The sequence below is a fragment of the Balaenoptera borealis genome (genome assembly GCF_965194805.1).
Source record: "Balaenoptera borealis genome assembly, chromosome: X".
NCBI lineage: Eukaryota > Metazoa > Chordata > Mammalia > Artiodactyla > Balaenopteridae > Balaenoptera > Balaenoptera borealis.
In genome coordinates this window covers 12,706,234-12,727,038 of record NC_138881.1, presented here as the reverse complement: position 1 = coordinate 12,727,038, position 20,805 = coordinate 12,706,234, and the positions used below count along the sequence as shown (strand labels likewise).

The 20,805-nt window shown below is 41.3% G+C and overlaps 1 protein-coding gene across 4 annotated transcripts in view; it reads left to right on the top strand.

Moving 5' to 3' along the window:
* PIR (pirin) overlaps window positions 1–20,805 on the top strand; it is a 105,085-nt gene that overhangs the window by 65,104 nt on the left and 19,176 nt on the right. For 3 of the 4 annotated variants that reach the window (XM_082375841.1, XM_082375843.1, XM_082375842.1), the window contains exons 6-7: window positions 7,685–7,769; window positions 15,257–15,301. In XM_082375841.1, coding sequence (XP_082231967.1) covers window positions 7,685–7,769; window positions 15,257–15,301 — 130 coding nt within the window. The remainder of the gene's footprint in view (window positions 1–7,684; window positions 7,770–15,256; window positions 15,302–20,805) is intronic. The other variant, XM_082375844.1, reaches the window with a different exon arrangement.

The following is a 20,805-nucleotide window of genomic DNA, read 5'->3' as shown; positions in this document are numbered from 1 at the left end:
ATTCATAAAAAGAAACCAGTTTTGCTCATGATCCCATCCCTCATAGGAAAATAAATTTGACGTAGATCAAAGAATTAAATGTTAAAAAATTTGAACTAGAAAAAGACAGGCAAACATTTAACATGATCTTTGCTTGGGAAAGACTTTCGAAGTTTAAAAGCATTGGAAGGAAAAGCTGGATAGATCTAATCCATGTCAGAAATGCCATAAATGAAATGAAAGGCCAAAACAAGATTTTTCCAACAAATAGTATTAAGGACAAATAGCTTTAATTTATTTTTAAGAAACCCTCTCATATAAATTGATAAGAGAAGCATCAAACTCCCTTAACCCCACAGCCCGCAGTTCTCTGCTCCCTCTCTGAGTCACACTTCACAGAAGATTTGTCGGCCCGTGTTCTCTCCACTTCCCCACCTCGTCGAGGCTCTCTACCTGGCGGCCACCCCCATCAGTGCACTGAGTCACTACTCCATGTGGCCAAACCCAGAGGTCTTTGTTTTCCTTCCTTTCCATGGGTTGCATGCTTCCTCCTTCTCCACAGTCTTTGCTTTCTTTGGCCTCTGAGATAGTACATTCTTGTGTCTCTGGGTGCTCTTTGCTCCTTCTCAGTTTCACTTCTCAGGTAGGTGCCATTTCCTCTACTAGACCCCTAAACACCCAGCTTCCCTGGATCTCAGTCCTGAGTCCTCTTCTCTCTCATTGAATGTTGTCTCCCTGGATGATCTCACCCATCCCATGGACTTAGATACCATTTATAGTCTTACAACTCCCACATTTATTTTATATTTTTATCGGATTGTAATTTATATGTAACATTATGTTAGTTTCAGGTGTACAACATAGTGGTTTGATATTTGTCTATATTGTGAAATAATCACCACAATACACAGTAAGCCTAGCTAACATCCATCACCATACATAATTACAGAATTTTGTGTGTGTGATGAGGATTTTTAAGATTTATTCTCTTGGTAAGTTTCAAATGTCTCCCACTTTCAAACGACTCCCACATTTCTGTTTATAGCACAGGCCTCACCTCTGAGCTCTGTGTGGACTCATACATTCAGCTGCCTACTTGCCATCTCTGTTTGCATGGTTCCCAGGCACGTCAAAGTTAAAATGGCAAAAGTTGAAGTCTTGTTCCCCTACCCCCACCTGCCTTGACAGCAAACACACACAAACTCGTTTCCCTTCCAGTCTTCTCCGTCTGAATGAGTGAATGGCACCATCACTCACTGCTCAGAGTGGAAACATGGCGGTCATCCTTATTCCATCTCCTCCCCTACCTACATCTAGTCTGAAATATATTTGAAATCTACTTCTCTCCCATCCCTTGCCCAGCCTTGGCCAGGCCCACTGCAGCAGCCTCTTCAGGGGTCTCCCCTCTCTTATTTACTCCCTTCCAGCTCTCCACGTAGCAGCTCAAGACATCTCTTTACGGTAAAAATTGGATCAATGTGTTCCCATTGTACTTTAAAGAAACCCTGCCATTTCTCCCCTCTGCCCTATTTATTTCATTTATGGCATGTGTAATTTTATATTTAATTTGTTAAGCTGTCTTCCTTACTAGGAAGTAAACCACAAAGGCTGAGCAGATCTGTTATCCACCGATATACATATCCAATGACTAGCACACTACAGACTCTCAGTCGGTATTTCTTAAATGAGGCAGCTAAGTAATGAATGAAAACATAAATAGGTTAATGAGCAGATATTTTATAAAAAGGGAAATACAAGCGGCCAAATTAATACACATCAAGCATACAGAATAGTGCCTGGGGCTTCCCTGGTGGCACAGTGGTTAAGAATCCGCCTGCCAGTGCAGGGGACACGGGTTCAAGCCCTGGTCCAGGAAGACCCCACACGCTGTGGAGCAACTAAGCCCGTGCGCCACAACTACTGAGCCTGCGCTCTAGAGCCGCGAGCCACAACTACTGAGCCCACGTGCTGCAACTACTGAAACCCACGTGCCTAGAGCCCGTGCTCTGCAACAAGAGAAGCCACCTCAATGAGAAACCCGCGCACCACAAGAGGAGCCCCCGCTCGCCGCAACTAGAGAAAAGCCTGCGTGCAGCGACAAAGACCCAACCCAGCCAAAAATAAAATAAACAAATAAATTAAAAAAAAAAAAAAAAAGAATCGTGCCTGGTATATACTAAGCCCTCAATATATTTAGTTATTGTTATTCTTATGTTAATAATATTTAGTAGCACTTGTTAAAATAATATCACCCAAGCTAATAGTCAAATTAAAAGAGTAACGAGATATCAATTTCTGCTTCTTAAATAAGCTAAGATTAAAAAAAGGTAAGATGGTCACTTATTTGATGAGATGGGCACTTTTTACAGGTAATTACCAACTGATTTGACCAAAAACAGTTTGGATGAAAGCATTTCAGTTAGTGTAACAATTGGTAGAACTGATCTTTTTGTTCAAAAACAGATGCTGCTAGACACTGGTTGTTCAAATATTGGTATCTGTACTGTGGAGGTTGTGCCTTTAGACTTTTTTTTAGGTTAAGTTTTTTCCTGATTTTTTTTCTTTTTGTCTGTTTTTTCAGGCATTTCCAGGTATGTTTTTTCTTTTCCTTTTCTTTTTTTTTTTCCCAGCAATTAATCCCTCTCTTCTATTTTTGGACAAGGATGTATTGGGGAAAAAAATTTTAATGTGTAACAACAGGGAATTTATTGGAATGAGTTAACTTTCTAACAATAAGAGATCAGATGAATGAAAAAAAGCCACTATTTGGAGCACCTAATGAGTTGGAAAACGGCCGTGTGGTATAGCAAAATTACGGAGACCAGAAAAGCCAATGACTAGCAGTAGACTTGTTCAGGGAAATTGCTCTTCAGTCACGTCATCGTGTTGACCAGCTAGCGCACTTTTAGCCACATTGCGTTTGGCCATAAACCTGTAGATATCTCAAGAGCCCTATTAAAATGTCTAGACTTTTAGATGTACAATTTCACTGTGAAGGAAAAAAATAGAAATGTGGTCAAAATTTTATGTGCAAAGATGTTCATCAAAAGTTAACAGTGATGCAAAAAAACAAAGAACAACTGTAAAACGAAATGCCCAACGTTAGGGGGATGATCCAACATGAGAGTAAGGGTCCAGGAATAGGTATACGCACTGTTTCTTTCTTTTATAAAATACTGAGGATTTGCACTTGTTACCTTAGAGTAATTTGCTTAAGCAACGTCTAGTAAGATTGAGAATTCAAGTGCATTTCCTGAATAAATCACTGAATCATCAAGGGTTTTCGAAATAGTTCTCAAAAAGTTGTGAAAGTATTTATTACAGCTCTGACATGTAACAAATTGCTGCCCCGTGCTTTTAGGGAAGGCCAGCATGGTGGCAAAATTGCAGCATTCAGGGATAAATGGGTGGCAGTTATCTGAAAGGAGCAGTGGCAAGATGAAAGATACTTTCTTTTCTTTACCATGCTTATACGTAGCAAGCAACATAGCACTCTTCTTTTTCTTGGGAAGACGTACTAAGCCACATAGCTTCCATGTGGAAGTGATTTCATCTTCTAATTAAGATCACATTTAAGAGTAAAAGCAGAGGAAGGAAACCAGCTTAACACGGGTATCATACCAAAAGCCAGGGGAAGCGGGAGGTCTTTGAAGGATAGAAGATGAAGGAAGGTAGTTCAGGTTCAGAAGGAAGTGGTTTCGTAGACCTTGTTTTTTTGTCTTGCTTGTTTTGTGGTCATTATTGGAGTGGTGTCTTAGACTCATTTAGGGTTTAATTCTGACATATTTATAAAGAGAGACAGGGCTTGTCTGGATTTGGTAGCACCCCTGTTGTTAGAGGTTAGCCAAAATTTACCCTTCACGTCTCATAAAGAGTTCTGTTACTTCACTTCTAGAAGCCTTGCTTACATGGTATTTGAACTGTAAGATTTTAAGCCATTGGGCTTTTAAAATACAGACTAAAACCTTTAAAGATAAGTTTCCCAAATGCTTTGAACAGAGAATTAAGAAATGAGAAGAAAGACAAAAGAGGAATAGCTTGGGATTTTAGTACCTGTGCAGGCAGTATTAATCAGGACCAAAAAGGAGAAAAAGGAAAAAGAAAGTAATTTCACTGATGGAATTCAGGTGCCTTAGTTTGGTACGTGCTGAAACAGATTTATAGAGAAATGTTTTATTCTAGGTTGCCTTGGACCAGTTTATTTTAATCCTGTGGAAATAGATAGATTGAGAGCAAAAAAGGATGATTTGCTTAATTAAATTTTCATTCTATTTTGAGGGTCTATTAATAGTTTAATAATATACATGAAAAGAAACAAAACAGAACTCAGGAAAGAGTGTGCCTAATGGCGATATTTCTTTATAGTTGCAAAGCAGCAGTGTGTGTGATGGAAAAATTAAGTCCAGGTTTGCTCAAAGTGCATTTGAGACTGGCATTATCATCTTTGAGTTAAATGAACAGAATTTACATTTGCTATTCCAGCAGTACCAAGGAAGATCAAAATTTTAAAAAGCAATACCTATCTGCTTTTCAAAAACTGTGTGTGTGTATATATATCCATACATATATGTATACACACACTCATGGGAACAGCTTTCAAATTGAATTTTATCTCAGGATGGATTAACTGAAATAGAATAATGTACATATAGGTTTTGGGTAGTTGATTATTCAAGACGTGTTATATTGAAACCGTCAATGATCTGATTTTCAGTACAAAAAGGAGAGTAGAATCAGAATTCTGTTTTTGGCTATAGATGTTGTGAAAAACACCTTCCAAATGAATTTCAAATTTCCCTGTAGCCCTTTTCACACTGTAAGGCAGTAGGATATATTTGTGGCTTTATAATGTCTCTCGTTGGTTTGTTTACAATTTTGTAAACGAATACGTAAGTACAGAATTCTGTGTCTGTGTGCATACACATAGCTGTGTCCTCGCAGCATTAGAGAGAGAGGTTACTGTTTTGGGGACAATATGGATTAGGTTGAGAAGCTAGAGGCGGGAAGAAAAGAAGAGCTCACCAGGAGGGCAAAGCTGATGGCGAGGTTGAGGGCAAGAGTAGTGCGGTGAGCCAGCAGCCCCCTACTCACTCCCCACAGCCCTCGTGGCCCTCCCTCGCCCCAGCCACGTTCTCACTTCTCAACAGCTCTAGTCTGAGAAATCAGAAGGGAATTTAAAATATTAAAAAGTGGAGGAAGACATTAAAATTTTCTGACTCCAGATTTCAGAACCAGAAATACACTTCAGCATCAGTGAAGTCCCAACACCAGATTTTCAGATTGAGTGAACTAAGCCCCGAAGAAGATAAAGGCTTTGCTAGTCAGCAGGAAAAGCAATACCAGCATCAGAGGCTCCGGTTTCCAGGTTGGAATGATTTTTATGACTACATTCTGGGAGAATTCTAATGAAAGTTAAACCAAGAGCCTCTTTTTGATTCATGTCCTCGCTGTAGGCAGGGATACTGCAGCAGCCCCGGAGGCAGAGGTTGGGAAAGATGCTTGAACCTTCTTTTTCTGGAAGAGAGCAAAATATTGCCCAGGAAGAGGAGTCATCCGATACTAAGTGAAGTTTCCCCTTGATCTTTTAAGAAGTAATTTTAGAAGTCTTCATCAGGCAAAACCAGATCCTTTCCAGATGGTGCCTTACGCACCTCATGATGCTAGAGGATCAGACCCTGCATCCCGCGGGTGCTGCCCTTGTTTCATGTGTGTTCCAAGCTCTTCAGATTGATTGGGAATCTTTGGCCTCAGCTTGCCCTTGGTGTCACAGGTCTTTCTGCTTTCATTTATGTATGCACAGGGGAATTTGCCTTTCCAGCTTTTGGAGCTGTGTAGATGCAGCTTGTCCTCCTAAGCCACATAAAACCACGTACCAGACCACTTAAAGCCCAAAGCTTCAATACATGAGACTTTTACAGGAAAGGGAACAATCTTCTGATAGCATTATTTACAATTCACTATTCTAAAACTTAAAGTACAGACATACACTTGGGCCATACCTAATCACTTGTCCTGAAGAGAGGCATTTTGCTACGTGTTGGTAAAGCAACTGATGAGTATGCTATGTATACTGTAAATAAATTTGTTATTATACATGAGATTTTCCATTATGAAACATCATTCGGTAAATATTTATTCAACACCTACTATGTGACAAGCCCTGTGCATTGGCCCCGGGTGAAAAGGGCAGATATGTCCATGTCCTCAGGGAGTTTACATAGTTATTCGCTGCAAAATGATGCCTTTATCAAGGATAGTAAATAATTCTGGGCTCTGGATTTTCTTTTGTGGTCTATTTACACATGCGTGTTTTTAATGAGTGTAAGCTTTTTGTTAAAATATAACATATACACAGAAAAGTACACAAATCATGTGTACAGCTCAGAGGATTTTCACCAAGTGAACTCATCCGTGAAATCCAGAAACAACATTGCCAGGCTCCAGAAGCCCCCTTTCAAACCCCGTTCAGTTACTAACCTTCCCAAGGTAACCACTTTTCTGACTTCTGATACGATAGATTAGTTTTGCCTTGTTTTGAACTTTATAGAAATGGAATCATATGTTATACAATCTGTGTCTGCCTTCGTTTGTTCAACATTGTGCTTGTGAGATTCATCTGAGTTGTTGCATATAGCTGGGTTCGTTCATTCTCCTTGCTGTATTGTAGTCCCTTGTATATATTACAGTTCATTTATCCATTCTGTCATTAAAGACATTGGGAATATTTCCAGCTTGGGGCTATTGCTGACAGTGTCACTCTCAAGATTTGAGTACATGTCTTTAGGTGGACATGTCTGTTGGGGATACGCCTATTGAGTTGGAATGCTGGGTCATAGATTATGCATATATTCATCTGTACTACGTACTGCCAAACAGTTTTCTCAAGTGTTTACATCAAGTGACAGTCCCACCAGCAGCGTATGAAGGTTCCAGTTACTCCACATCCTTGCCAAATCTGGCGTTATGTACTTTTTCATCTCTGTGTGTTTTTTAAGTTACAAAAAATAAGTAGAACAGAACCACGGGGACTTTGTGATAAACAATGAAACATCATAAAGTTTATGGCAACAGTGATAATCCCTCAGATTTTGGTCTGTGCCAATGATTCAGAATGGTATTATATTGAATTACAAACTCTGCTTAACTGTTGATCGAATCAAAGCCACTGTTTACAATGGAAAATCCTGCAAAAGTGGGTCTTTCTTACATTTTGAGCTGTGGCTTTTTCAGGCCAGCAGCGTTGGACCACCTGTTTATGCAAGAGGGCCAAGTTAGAACAAATAAAAATATTTACAGGCTGCTCTCTTTGAATTTCAAAATAGACATGGCTTTATTGAGACCTGGGGAAGAAACATGCATTTGATGTGCATTAACCTACCATATTCAGTAGAAGGGTAGAAGTGAGAAAGTTGGAGCAGCTATTAGGCAGTAAACTATTGACATTGGATCATATTTGAGAAAGGGCTGTAGGGAGACAGCTGTCATCTGGAAATTAGCTTGTCAAGCTAGGAGGGCTAACTTTTAGACTAGACCCTCAGAAGGGGGCTATATTGGCAGCCCATCCTCCCCGCTTTAACGGCATCTCCCAAGGAGGAATTGTATATGTTAATGGATCCAGACTCCAGGCCCATGACAGAGGGTCCAGCTGAAGTAAAGATGAACCTTATTCTTGGAAAGATGCTGATGATTTCCTTTTTCTTTTCAGTCCAAGATTTACACTTACACACCAACTTTATATTTGGACTTCAAATTGGGCCAAGGAGCAAAGCATTCCCACCCTATTCCTAAAGGTATGATGGGCTCTGCAGTTTAGTGATCATTTCAGGGGGGAAAAAAAAACACAAGGGGCTGCCTTCTCTGGAATGGACTTGTTTCTGAACCTCAACACAAAGTTCTATGAACCTTGTTTACGTTTAATTACGTTTAAATTAGCAAATACTGCTTGAGCTTTTCAAGTTAAGAAAATCAGGAGGAATTCATAGAATGTTAGGGCTGAACCGTTGGGGCCGCCCCTCATTTTATCATTGTGAACGCTGAGACCCAACAGATGCGCTACTTGCTCAAGGCCACATGAGGACTCGCTGGACACGGCAGGACGTTTACCCAGGTCTCCTGACTTCTGGGCCACCTTCGACTCACAGAGTTCCTGGAGGGCAATCCAATCTGTGTTAGTTATGAACAAGTGCATTCTTGATTGAGGTACAGCTTTTGTTATGGGGGATTTACTTTTAAGTCGTCGTTTAAATCCAAAGAACAGTTAGAAAACTCCCAAGTGTTTAAGGCCAGTTTTATTTTTAAAAATGGCCACCCCTGAGGTCATTAGGCATCAACCTCGGACCCATTCTTTTCTTCTTTGGATTTTTTCATTCTGGCTATTTTTAAGTACAGAAAGATTTTTTACATGAATGCATATGCCTACCTTCATGCGTAATTTTTATAACAATAAATGTGATAGCACGTGTGCTTGAAGATTTAGTGCTGTGGGTTTTTCTTTTACTTTCGAGTTTGTTTTCCTCTAAACCCTTTCCCTCCCTCATCCACCCATAGCAGTATCCTCCCTGTATATCCCAGATCTGGAGTAGATGCCAGATATATCCTTGAATTAGATCTTACAATGTTTTTCTCAACACTTACTCTTCTCCGCTTTCATATATGTGCATGTAAATACACACACATACAGGGTTATTTTGTCCTTGTTTTACTAAAATGGAATCATACCAGAAATATATTTTTTGCATCTTGCTTTTGTGACCAGACAATACCTCATGGAAATTCCTCCGAGTCTGCTCGTATGGCTTGGTTGAACGGCGACGTTCTACGCCATTGGTTGACTACGATGCATTTAGCTCTTCCCTGTCAGCGGGTGCTCCCTTTGTTCCCTGCGCTTGGCTACTGCACACTGGTCTGCACTTTCTCCATGACCCCACCAACACTTGCGTGTGTGGTTCATGTTAATTTTGACTCTGCACTCCGCTGCCACCCTATATATTGCCTCATAAGAGAATGTGTGTCTGTCAGTTTACAAAGCTGTACTTCTAGATTATTTTGTCATTATGAATTTTAAACCTGACATTTGTTTTCAAAAATGTTTTGGAATGCATACAAAAACAAGTAGCTTAGAAATGCATGTATATCACTGAGTCGCTGTAAACCCACTTTAAACAAGTCTGTTATAAACCCAGTTATGCAGAAGAACCTTTCTTTTCCAATATGTCACTTCCAGTTACCGTGTGTTCTCCCCCCTCCCGTGCCCTCACCCCCTGTATACAGTCATACATGGCTTCATTGCGTTAGGTGACAAGTCTGACGTTTGAGGCTTCCCTGTCCAGTGCCAGACAAACAATTAATTCAGGTATTATAAAGCACTTATTATTTACAGACTCAATAGCACTGGCTGCCTGTAACCCAGCATATTGGCTAGTAAAATTATACTGTACAAATTTTATTATCAAACCATTGAAGTCAAGCTCACCTTTTGTCTTTTTTTTTTTTTTAACCGCCTTTCCAGGTCAAATTCCAGTATAAAGTTCAAGGACTGTCTAAATTCATTTTATTTGAGTGCTTTGTTGCATCAAATATTCCTTGAAATGTGTAGCCCATTGGCTGGGTCCTGATCATGTTTTGTTGATAATATTTTGATTGTTTTGCTACTCATGGTAAAGGGATTTGACGTGGATGTCTGGGTTATGTTTGGCTTTTGGCATAAGCTTTGCAATGTAACTAATGCTGACTTTGTTGTATCATTACCAAACTAAAGGGATAGAAATAGAGGCATACACTGCTACCATCCCATTTCTGACACCAGGAAAAAGCATATGTCCCAAGGGACATCCAGTTAAGGGAGACTGGAAACATTTCTCATGAGTCAGACAGGTTTTATCTGAACTCCATCCCATAAATAATATTGGAATCGATTTTTACCATCTCTTTATTTCCTTCGGGCAAGGCACGTTTCTGTAGGGTTGTGCTAATCTTGCAGAAAACAGATGTTTCATGCAGTGATGATTTGGAAGGCACTTGATATCAGGAATTGAGCTAGATGGTGCATCACTTACAAAGAATCCAATCTGTTGAGTCTCTGACAGTACCAGATTCCTCTCACATTTTTCCTGTTGGTTCTTGGCTAAAATAAGAATAAGTAGTTGTGTTTTTTGTTTTTTGTTTTTTTGCAGTGACTTTTACCATCTCTTGCAAAGCAGTCTGATTTCCCTTGCTGCAAACTGATATACAGATAACACTGCGTGTTATCATTCATTGAGAAGGAAGTAAATCTGTATTTCTAGGAAAATATCAATCTTTGCCAAGAAACTTGTGCCTTCTGGTCCTCCTGTCCCCTTTGTCTTCTGACTGACTGCATCAAAGTTGGGCCCTCAACAAGCACTCTGTTTGTCTTCTCCATCTTCCTTCACAGTATCCCTGCTACTTGGCATTTAAAAGCATGATCTAGAATGTTAAAAAATGGAGGATTGTTATGGTATCGGAAAACTTAATTTTGCTTCCTTCAAGTTTTAACTTTTCTTTAGAGTATATGTACATCAGTCAACAAAATTTCTTTAGAGAACATATAGCTTATCGCATTATTCTGTGGTAAGCAGAATAATGGCCCCACGAAGATGTCCACGTCCTAATCCTGGAACCTTTGAATGTGTTACCTTACATGGTATAGGGGATGCTGCAGGTGTGATTAAGTTAAGGATCTTGAGATGGGGAGATTAGCCTGGGTAATCCAAGTGGGCTGATGTAATCATAAGGATCTGTATAAATGAAAGAGGGAGATGGGAGTCAGAGTGAGAGAGAGAGATGGGACAATCGAAGCAGATATGTACAACGAAAACTGGTTGGAATCTATTAGACCCAAGATGGCAGAAGGTTTGACTTCCTGTAGACCTTGAGCCTCATCATTCGCTCACTGTAATACGTTAGCATGTTAATGACACACCCACAGTTGCCGTGACAATTCCGAGGTTGACCATAAAAGGCCAGAAAAATGGGCCGTGGCCCAATTCCTGGAAATCCCCGCCCCTTCCCCAAATTAGCTGGAATACTCCTCCCACTCGTTAGCCTATATTACCCAGCCCATAAAATCTAACCACCCCATACCCTAGAGGCCTCTCTTGCCTTCTGAGATGGACCGCACTCTGTCTATGGAGCACACATCTCCCTGAATAAATCTGCTTTCACTCTACTTCAGCTCCCTCTTGAATTCTTTCCTTTGTGAAGCCAAGGACCCTCACTTGGCAGCCCGTCCCAGGGACTCGGATGAGACCTGGGGCGTGACCATTCTCTCGTGCCCCCTTCTCCTGCAACGAAGTCACATTCTCTGGCTGTAGAAAACTGATTGGAGGCAACCAGTTAGGGGCTGTTTCTCTCACCTCTATGATTTTATCTGTAAAAGAGAAGAAAGATATGAAATAAATATGCCAATGTCTATGTTCATTGTTTCATCCTTTGTGCTCTTCTGAACTAAAATACTAAAGTATTGAAAATAAACAAAAACCAGTCTCTAAAGTTGAGAGGGAAAGGGATTAACAAACAATGTGGTCTAATGATGAGGACACATCAGACAAACCCAAACTGAGGGACATTCTACAAAATAATGGGTCTGTACTTTTAATGAAGAAAATGACTGAGGAACTATTTCAGATGAAAGGAGATAAGGCATGACAACTAAATGCCTCATGTGAACCTGGATTCCATCCTGGCCTAGACATGTTTTTTTCTTTTTGCCCTAAAAAGCATTACTGAGACAACTAGCTCAATTTGAATATCTGTACATAGCTAATAGTATTGTATTAATGGTCATAATTTTTTAACTGGTATTGTATTAATTTCATAATTTTTATAAGTGCACTAGGGTTACGTTGGAAAATATCCTTGTTTTTAGGAAATTATTTCAAGGTAAAGGGGTATCATGTCTCCAAGATTACTCGCAAATATTTCAGAAAAAAAAGAATGATGTATATTTCTAGAGAGAATGTTAAAGCATATGTGATAACAGGTTAGCTTTTGGAGAATCTGGGTGAGTGGTGTACGGTAATTATACTAGTTTTGTAACTTTTCTGTATGTCTGAAATTATTTCAAAGGAAAAATTAACAAATAATTTGGTGGAATGAGGAGGGGGAAGGGAAGACCCGGTGGGTCTGCCTCCTGTCCAGGAGGCCAGGCATGAGGTCCATGGTGAGTGAGCTGCCTACCCAAGCTGAATGCAGAGCTGTCTGGGAGGAGGCTCTTAGGAACCAGCACTGCTTTGAGGTGTGGCATCTGGTGTGACCCAGAGTTTGGGTAGAGGTTTCTTCTCTCCTTAGCCCTGTTCCCCTCTCCCCTTCCAAACCCAGAGCTGACCTTTGTCATGGATTTGGCGTGCCACCAAGTCATGTTTTTCTACTTCCTCTACACATACATGTATAAGCAGCCATTGGAAAGTTCTTTGAAATAATGAACTTAAGACTGAGGGGGAAGGAAAATGAGCTGGGTTAAGGCAAGGAATGTAGGCCAAGAAACGCTCTCACTAGGGATGTTTGCAAGAATTGGGAACCTCCCTGGAAATGAGAGCAAATGCCACAGAAAATGATTTACATGTTTAAAAGAAAAGTTTTCCACGTCTTCTGTTGGACTGAAGGAGGGCTGACATAAATGTGCTGCCGATTAAACCAAGCTACAGGACCAGGGGTAAATGTGACCTTCAACCCAACTCCTGTTCGTTGTCATTGACTGAGGGAGGGAGGGGAAAGAGCTTCTCAGCTGTGAAGAGCCAGTAGCTTGGAGACCACAGTTGCAGGGTCTGTGACCTCAGACAGAAATAAATACGCCAGGATGGTATCCATTCCTGGTGCAGGACAGAAAAGTGGGAGGAAAGATAGGGGAACAAAGAAAGATGAGAAGGACCTGAAAATCTCACAAGAGAACTCTTTGATGATACAATCCTGCTCTTGGCAGAGAAGGAATTCCAAAAAAATGTGGTAGTTCATAAACATATAGTAAGCATTCACGTGATTTGGCTCTTGTTTTGCTATAGCTTTAAGAAAAAATGCTTAGTGGGAATTAAACTAGGTTTAATAGAAGCAAGTGCAGATAGACAACATGATAAAAAGAAGGAAAAAAGGAAATTGCCCTCTTTTCCTATTTTATTCCCTGTAACACTCTGTGCCTTCTAGCCAGTAGCATGAATTGTGTTATTAATGGTGAAGGTGGAGCCTGTATCCTAATGGAAGACTTTTGCAAGGAGTAACAATAGGTGAATGCACATAATACATTGAGTTGGCCATTCCTTTAAGCAAATGTTTGGTCCTTCTGGATAAAAGATTTAAAAAGATAAAAAGAGAAAGAAAACAGACCGTGGCAATTATGTGTAGACTAGTTTTCTGCTTGAAGGGTGAGCAGGAATGAAGCAAAGGGGGTGGAGGAGAAATGAGATTAGAACAATCAAAATGATTCCAAATAAAAACCCACTTGAACAATTGAGAGCTTTGAGGTTCTGTCAAACTTGGAAACCATTAATTTTTTAATACCTTTCAACCATGAGGAGAGGATCGATTATGTCAATCACAACACGTCCTTGCAATGGAATGCTTTGCAGTCTTTCCCAAGGATGAGTTATTTCTCTGTGTTTTGGAAAGGTATCCAAAATAGAACACTGAGTTCTAGTTTTTAAGCAAATAATATATAGTACATAAAAGAGAAAAGAAACTGAAAACACAAATACCGAATTGCTAATGATATTTATGGGCTGGGAACAGTTAGCATGTGTTTTCAGCATCTAGCACGAACCTCCCTCCCCCCAAATTGGACAATGTGAAGACCCCTGGCTGTGCCTTCGTCTTTCTATCTCCACTCACAACAAGTACACCTGAGTGGTAGCTGGTCACTGGATGATGGGAGGCCGAGCTCAGAAGACTGAGCCAGTGGGTCAGTAAGGGAGCAAAAGAGCGAGTGTGCTCTGAGCAGATAGACTTAATTCCAGAGCCCTTACACTCATTCTTGTAAAATCTCGGGGAGGAAAAAGTGTGAAATAGGAGGATGAAAAAAATATCGTCTGGCGTCCACCCGAGTGTCTTGTCTTTGTTTTGCCATCCTTCAGGCTTTCCGAAGCAGACTCAGTTTATGTTAAGTTTGATCAGTCATGCCTTATCACGTGGGCCTCTCTTGCACTTTTCAACCCACCTGCCAGCACAGCCACATCCCTAGAGTCTACTTTGTCCTCTGTGATTCTTCCATGCCTGCCGTGGTTTTGTTTACTCTGCCACCACGTTGACTCTCTCACAGACTCCAGTCTGGGTCCTGCCCTTGTACCTTGGACTCGGCCCTGCATTCCCTTCGCAGATCTTGTTTTCTCCCAAAGGCACACGGAGTGATGTTCTGATTCTGTTTTGAGCTGGCTACTCCTACATTCATGTCTCTCAGTGGCACTGCAGCATCTCCTCTGGGCCATAGGGACAATACATAAATATCCGTGGAAATCCAGTGCTCATTCCAAGAGGGCAGATAGCGGGTTGTCACTTAAAACTGTTTGGAGGGGACTTCCCTGGTGGCGCAGTGCTTAAGAATCCGCCTGCCAATGCAGGAGACACAGGTTCAAGCCCTGGTCCGGGAAGATCCCACATGCCGCGGAGCAGCTAAGCCCGTGCGCCACATCTAAGGAGCCTGCGCTCTGGTGCCCGCGAGCCACAACTACTGAGCCCACGTGCTGCAACTACTGAAGCCTGTGTGCTCTAGGGCCTGCGAGCCACAACTACTGAAGCCCATGCGCCTAGAGCCCGTGCTCCGCAAGAAGAGAAGCCACCACAATGAGAAGCCCACGCACCGCAGCGAAGACGCAACACAGCCAAAAACAAACACAAAAACTGTTTGGAGGCCCAAGGAACTGAAGATAAGCCAGACTGGTGTGTTGTAGTTATTAACATGATGTTCGACCTGGAAGGAACAGCTTGTTTGTTAGTACAGCTGTTGGCATATAGATATATAGCCAGTGAATAGCACACTGTCTACTTGGGTGGCTCTTGAATACTTGAGGCCAAGTCGTTTAGGTTTTGGGGTGTGTGTGTGTTTATGTGTGAACGCGTGCATGTGGGACTGTGTTTAAAACTGTTTACAGAACTTAAGTTTTAAAATGTATATATATCTAAAAGATTTCATCTTCAAACCTTTTGTATCTGTAACTTATATAAGTTTATATATTTGTATGTCATATGTAGAGTATTAAATATTTGATATTGTTATCTCTTTGTTCCTTTTGGCATTATGGACACTAACCTTTTAATGTCGCTGGTCCCTTTTCAGGGTGGACAAGCTTCATTTATACCATATCTGGAAATGTGTATATTGGTAAGTGATCAGTCTGTCGCTTTGGGCTCAATTGCAATATCATTTAAACCACTAACAGGAAGGAAAGGTAAGATGAAACCTTTCGTGTAATTGAATACTATGTTTCCTCCTGTTCGGCACCAGCCCCCTGTACATCCTGGTACATCCTGGTACATCCTGGTACCCCCAGGGCAGGGCACCTCTCAGCTTCCAGTATATTCAGTGAGGGAGGAGAATAGGAACACCAGACATGATAGCAGCCATTTTACTGTGGCCTGTGTGCAAATATAAGGTCCAGGCGCAATTATGTGGGTTGACAGCTTGCTAGGATGTTGGCAAGCCCCATACTGATAAAGGGATGGAGCTTTAATGGGCTGCAAGGGGAGCAGGAGTCTATCTCCTGGGAGGTGGAAGGAGGTGAATTTGCAGTCCCAGGTGCTTCTGAGAAATCTCGAAGTCGGTTTTCTTTTATTCTAAGGGGTTGTGTATGTGTCACTTGTTGAGTCTAGTCTAGAAGGGATGTTTGAGACCCAGTCAACTCTCGTTTTATAGATGAGGTATGTAAAGTCTAGAGAAAGTTATTAAACTTGCCAGAATTATGCATTGGTAGACCTGGGACCAGAACCAAGGGCTTGTCAATTCCACTCCCTGTGCCCCACCCCATATCCTTTGTACAATGACAACACAGGAACCACACCATCTAACTTGTCTTTTCCAGTCTAAACCCTTTAGCCAACCCAGCGGTACAAGAGCCAGGAGTGGTGGGAGAGTGGAGCTTGTAGAGTAGGCTGGCTCCTGCCTGCATCTACTCCCACTCTCCGCATCCTCCTAGAAGCAGCATGGAGGCCAGGAAAGGTCGCTGTAGGTTTGTCAGAAAACTGCTGTAGCGGATGCCACTGGTGCCCTCCCCACACCCGCTGGGCCTTAGCTCCTCAGGGCCCACTGACCGACTTCCAACTGCCAGTAGTACCTGTGTTTCTTGGCCTGAGGCTTTCTCTGAATCCTGGGAAGGCTACTCTGCCCCAATCAGGGCAGGATGAAAGTGCTAAGGAAGCTGCCTTGCCCCTCAGGTGGGATAACGCTGAGGCCTGTGTGTGAGGCCTTTTCCTAGAGTCTCCTGGAGGCGTTATGTTCAAGCTACCCATGTGAGCGTCCTTGGTAACACATCCTTCATTGTCTGCCTTCCCTTTCCTGTCTGACTTTCCCAATTCCTGGACTGGTGTTTCCTGGGACTGCCTCCAAGATAAACTCCTTGGACTCAAATATGCACCTCAGGCAGTGCTTCTGGGAAAACCTACAGTAGGAGAACCAGCGTCGCTTCTCCCCTTCCCTGCCCCTCTTGAACAGTGATGGTGCTGTGGATGGGGTGAGGGGGATGGAGCCGAGCATCTGGCCGCTCCCAGGTGCAGGCCAAGAATCCCATTCCTGAGGCCCTCTGTGGTTGGCGCTCTCTACCCCAGCCTGTAGCAGAGCCTCCTCAGCAATGAGCTTGCTGCCCTAGCACGGCTACGTCCTTGCCCCACGCTCCCAGCCCCAGACAGCTGGCTCACTGATACTGTCTGCTCAGGGCTTGCAGGCTACACCCGAAGCCATTTAAACCATTCTTTATATTCTCCAGAAGGGCAGTTCAATTGCCTGAAATTAATCTTCTGAAAAATAGTGGTACCACAAGCTCGTGTATTTTGATTTTATACCATAGAAATGGGCTTAGTTCCTCTTTCATTGATTAGCATTTCAATTATGATTCAGAAGCAAAATTCATTTATTTCAGCATTTGAGAAAGTGTGAAAACAATTTAGTAGTGGTATCACAAGTCCGTGGGCACACACATTAAACTATATTAACCATCTGGAAGGGATGAAGCGTCATTTGTTTTTATGATCTTTTGAAAATCTTGGTTATCACATAATACTTTCTAAAATGGAGTAAAGCCATTTTTATGGAGGTAGCACCCCTGACTTAGGACTTCAAGAGAAATAAATAATCTGCACAAATGGAAAGTAATAAAGCACATGGATTCTGAGGTGGTGAGGATACCAGAAATGTGTAGAATGAGAAAGGACAGGGTCAGCAAGTTTTCTGTAAGGGGCCAGGTAGCAACTGCCTTCATCATTGCGGGCCATACAGTTTCGGTTGCAGTGACTCCTTCCTGCCTTTGTAGCACAAAAGGTTGAAGGGGAGAAAGATTAACAAATAATCTTCGAACCCTGTTTGAATCAGTAGTTACAGCCTTGTTTCCTGACAGACCTTTAGTCCAAGAATTTAACAAGTGAAAAGGTCAGTGGTTCGAGGGGTAAGAATGACTTATACATCCACTTGTTTTTCTCGAGGTGCGGCAGGATTTTCCTGAGTCATCTCTATTCACTGGCCTGGTCACCTCTCGTGACCATGAGCCACAAGTGCAAAACATCTGGCAGGAAATGGGGTCACGGTCTGTAGTGTTGGAGCAAACTTGCATCTGTCCAGGGTAAAGTGGACCATGGAGAGAATCTAGCTCGCGAAACTGCCCTCTTGGGAATCTGCTTCAGCCAACGAATAGCTGGCCAGGTGACCTCATTTGAATTTCATCTCCTTCCCTTCCTCCTCTTCACCCCCTAACAGAGATATTAATGAGAAAAACAAAAGGGCAAGAGCAAATCACCAGAAAAAAAGAAACAACAAAGCAGAAATAGCTATTGAATGTGTATACTGACCTATAAATCTATAGAGAGAATCCAAAAAATGCTCTCTGACTTTATTGCCTCAATTTTATCTTGCTTATAAAACCAGGATGGCAGCAGGCAACCACAGATGGCAGGAACTGATAAGCAAGTAGTTGTCTTAAATGTCATGTACCTCCATTCTGTTGAAATAGATGTTATAAGTATGTACTTAATGTATGGGGCTGGAATAAAGAGACTGCAGTTTGGCTTGAGAAAGTAGTCTGGGGAGATTCCATAAGTGGAGATTAGGATGACTGTTAAAAATATTAATTGGGGCTTCCCTGGTGGTCCAGTGGTTAAGACTCCATGCTCCCAGTGCAGGGGGCCTGGGTTTGATTCCTGGTCAGGGAACTAGATCCCACATGCCACAACTAAAAAAAAAAAGATCCCGCGTGCCACAGTGAAGATCCCGCGTGCGGCAATGAAGAGCCCATGTGCCACAGCTAAGACCGGTGCAGCCAAATAAATAATAAATTAAAAAAAATATTAATTGATGCAGGAAGTACTTAAAAGATGGACATCAGTAGATTTACTTTTGTAAGGACAGGTGGAGTTTTGAACGTTAGAAAATGCTGGACATTAGCTAGTTGTCTAAGTTAGATATTTTAAAGTTCATGGTCAGTATAGTGAAGTCATGTAATTGCCCACTAAGGGCACCCTGAAGAAGAGAAGGAATTAACAGAACTAAAATAAGACAAATAGAATTGGTACTTCCTTATTTAAGAGTACTTAGAGATGTTTTGTGGTTTTCCAGGATCTTCTTAATTTTTGATACATTGTGGTTTTTTTCAAGCCTTCTGACTGTTGAATAGTAGCTTTAAAAATTGTGCAGGAGAGAGATCTTTGACAGCAGTCTTTTACTGAGTCAACAAGTCCTTTGACCAGCCCCCAGCTGAAATCTTGTGCAGTATATGATTTAAAAAAAAAAAAAGAAAATAAAACAACATGGTCAGAAAACCAGTAGATCCCAAGGATATTAGCTCTAAACCCCTTCCCTGCAGCTGAGATGAAAATGACATTACACATCAACACAGAGATCAACAGGTTACCGGAGTTTATATCCTGTGTCCCTGAAGCTTGGGACAGTTTATCAGCTTGGATGCCAGTCCCCTAGAAGAACCAGTATCAAATATACTGTTGGGGCTTAGAAATTATATTTAGAAATCTAAAAATATTTGTGGTTATTGAGATGACAACTAACTGGTTTATGTGGGTAGTAAAATGTTTCAAACTTATTTGAATAAGTAATTATTCATGCTCACTTGTGCTCTGCCCTTTGCTTCTGGTTCTGGGGGGTATTAAAAAGTATGACACAGCCCCTGGATCTCAATAAAGGTGGGGAAACACACTAGGAGCCCTCCGAGTTGACCTCCACTTACCCAAAATGAACTGGACTAAGCAGTGCGCCTCATTTCATGCGGAATACGTTGAATGAGGTGCCTGAACCCCCAGGATGATCAGCTCCCCTGGTCCACCTGCCCCCTGCTACTCCCCCTGGCAAGTTGAAGTGGACTTAAAGGCAGGTGTGATTGTTCTCTAATCTGTTTATGCCAGTTGCACCAATGATTGCAATTATGCGATTTAATTAAATAATATTTAAATTAACGAAATAAGCTTGAAAAGAGAGTTTGTATTTCTAGAGCAACCAAAGTCAAATGCTTTGTAAAAGTACATTGCTAAAGAAAACTCTTCGAATTAGTATGGTAGAGATGACAGTAAAAGATTAGGGGAAACTGTGATGATCTAGAAGGATTTCAGTGGTGCACTATGGTATGCTTTATAAAGAAAGGCAGTGCTTCAGTCCAATTTCTAAAAATTGGCAAATGGATGCACATTTACAATTTAATTTAAAGTAAAATGTTGGAGGCAGCTTAATCTTTTTCAATTAATGATCCGGATTGCATCAGATAAGAAGGCTTCAACCGTACATACAAAATTGATGATATCAAAATCTGTGATAGAAGTACCAGAATGTACGGAACAGAGGGTAAATGGGACAGTAGTTCTTGTAAAGAGAAGAAGAAAAAGGAAATCTTGTGTATGGGGAGAAGTTTCGCAGCAATAAACCACACACTGAAGATGCAGCACTAACTTTAAAATGTTTTAAAGTATTTTGCCCTTTTATGACTGTTTACGCAAACAAAAATATTTGCAATTCAATTGTTTTCAGTTAAATTTTCTTTAACTGCACTATTAGATTTAACATTCTTGGCAAAGCTTCCCAATGGAAACTATTTATTATCTGCTTTGGCTCGATTTATAATTGAAAGTAGTCACAACTAATAAAATATATTTTCTTTGAGACTTATTTTAGGTTCAGGAGATAACCAGATGGGTGAAACAGCATAGAAATGACATGAAGATGGAATCAAACTTTGCTTTCTGTGATCCTGCTTTAAACATTTTATAAAATAATACAGAAGCTAAAGGTACACTTAGAATGATTAATCTTAAAAACCTGACTTTCCAGTGTCTATAAAAAGGGTTTGCCTTATGGTGGAGCATTTCAAATGGCCTCTTCAGAATCAATACTGTGATTCCTCTCCTAGATCAGCAAGTAGAATGAGCGGAAATTGCATTCCGTATAAAATTAGAATGAGAGCTCTTAGGGAAACATGAACTCTGTTTCTAAATTAAGATTTTCTCATAGACCAATGAACGGCAGTTGAGCAAGCTACCCTGATAGGAGGTGCAGAGAAATCCCAGTTCAGCATTATTTTTGAGAGCTGTCTCTTGCCAGCTCACTCCATTAAAACATAGTGAAGGGGATTTATAAACCATTTTGGTCTCTGTATCATAAAACATCCTACATGATAAAATTAG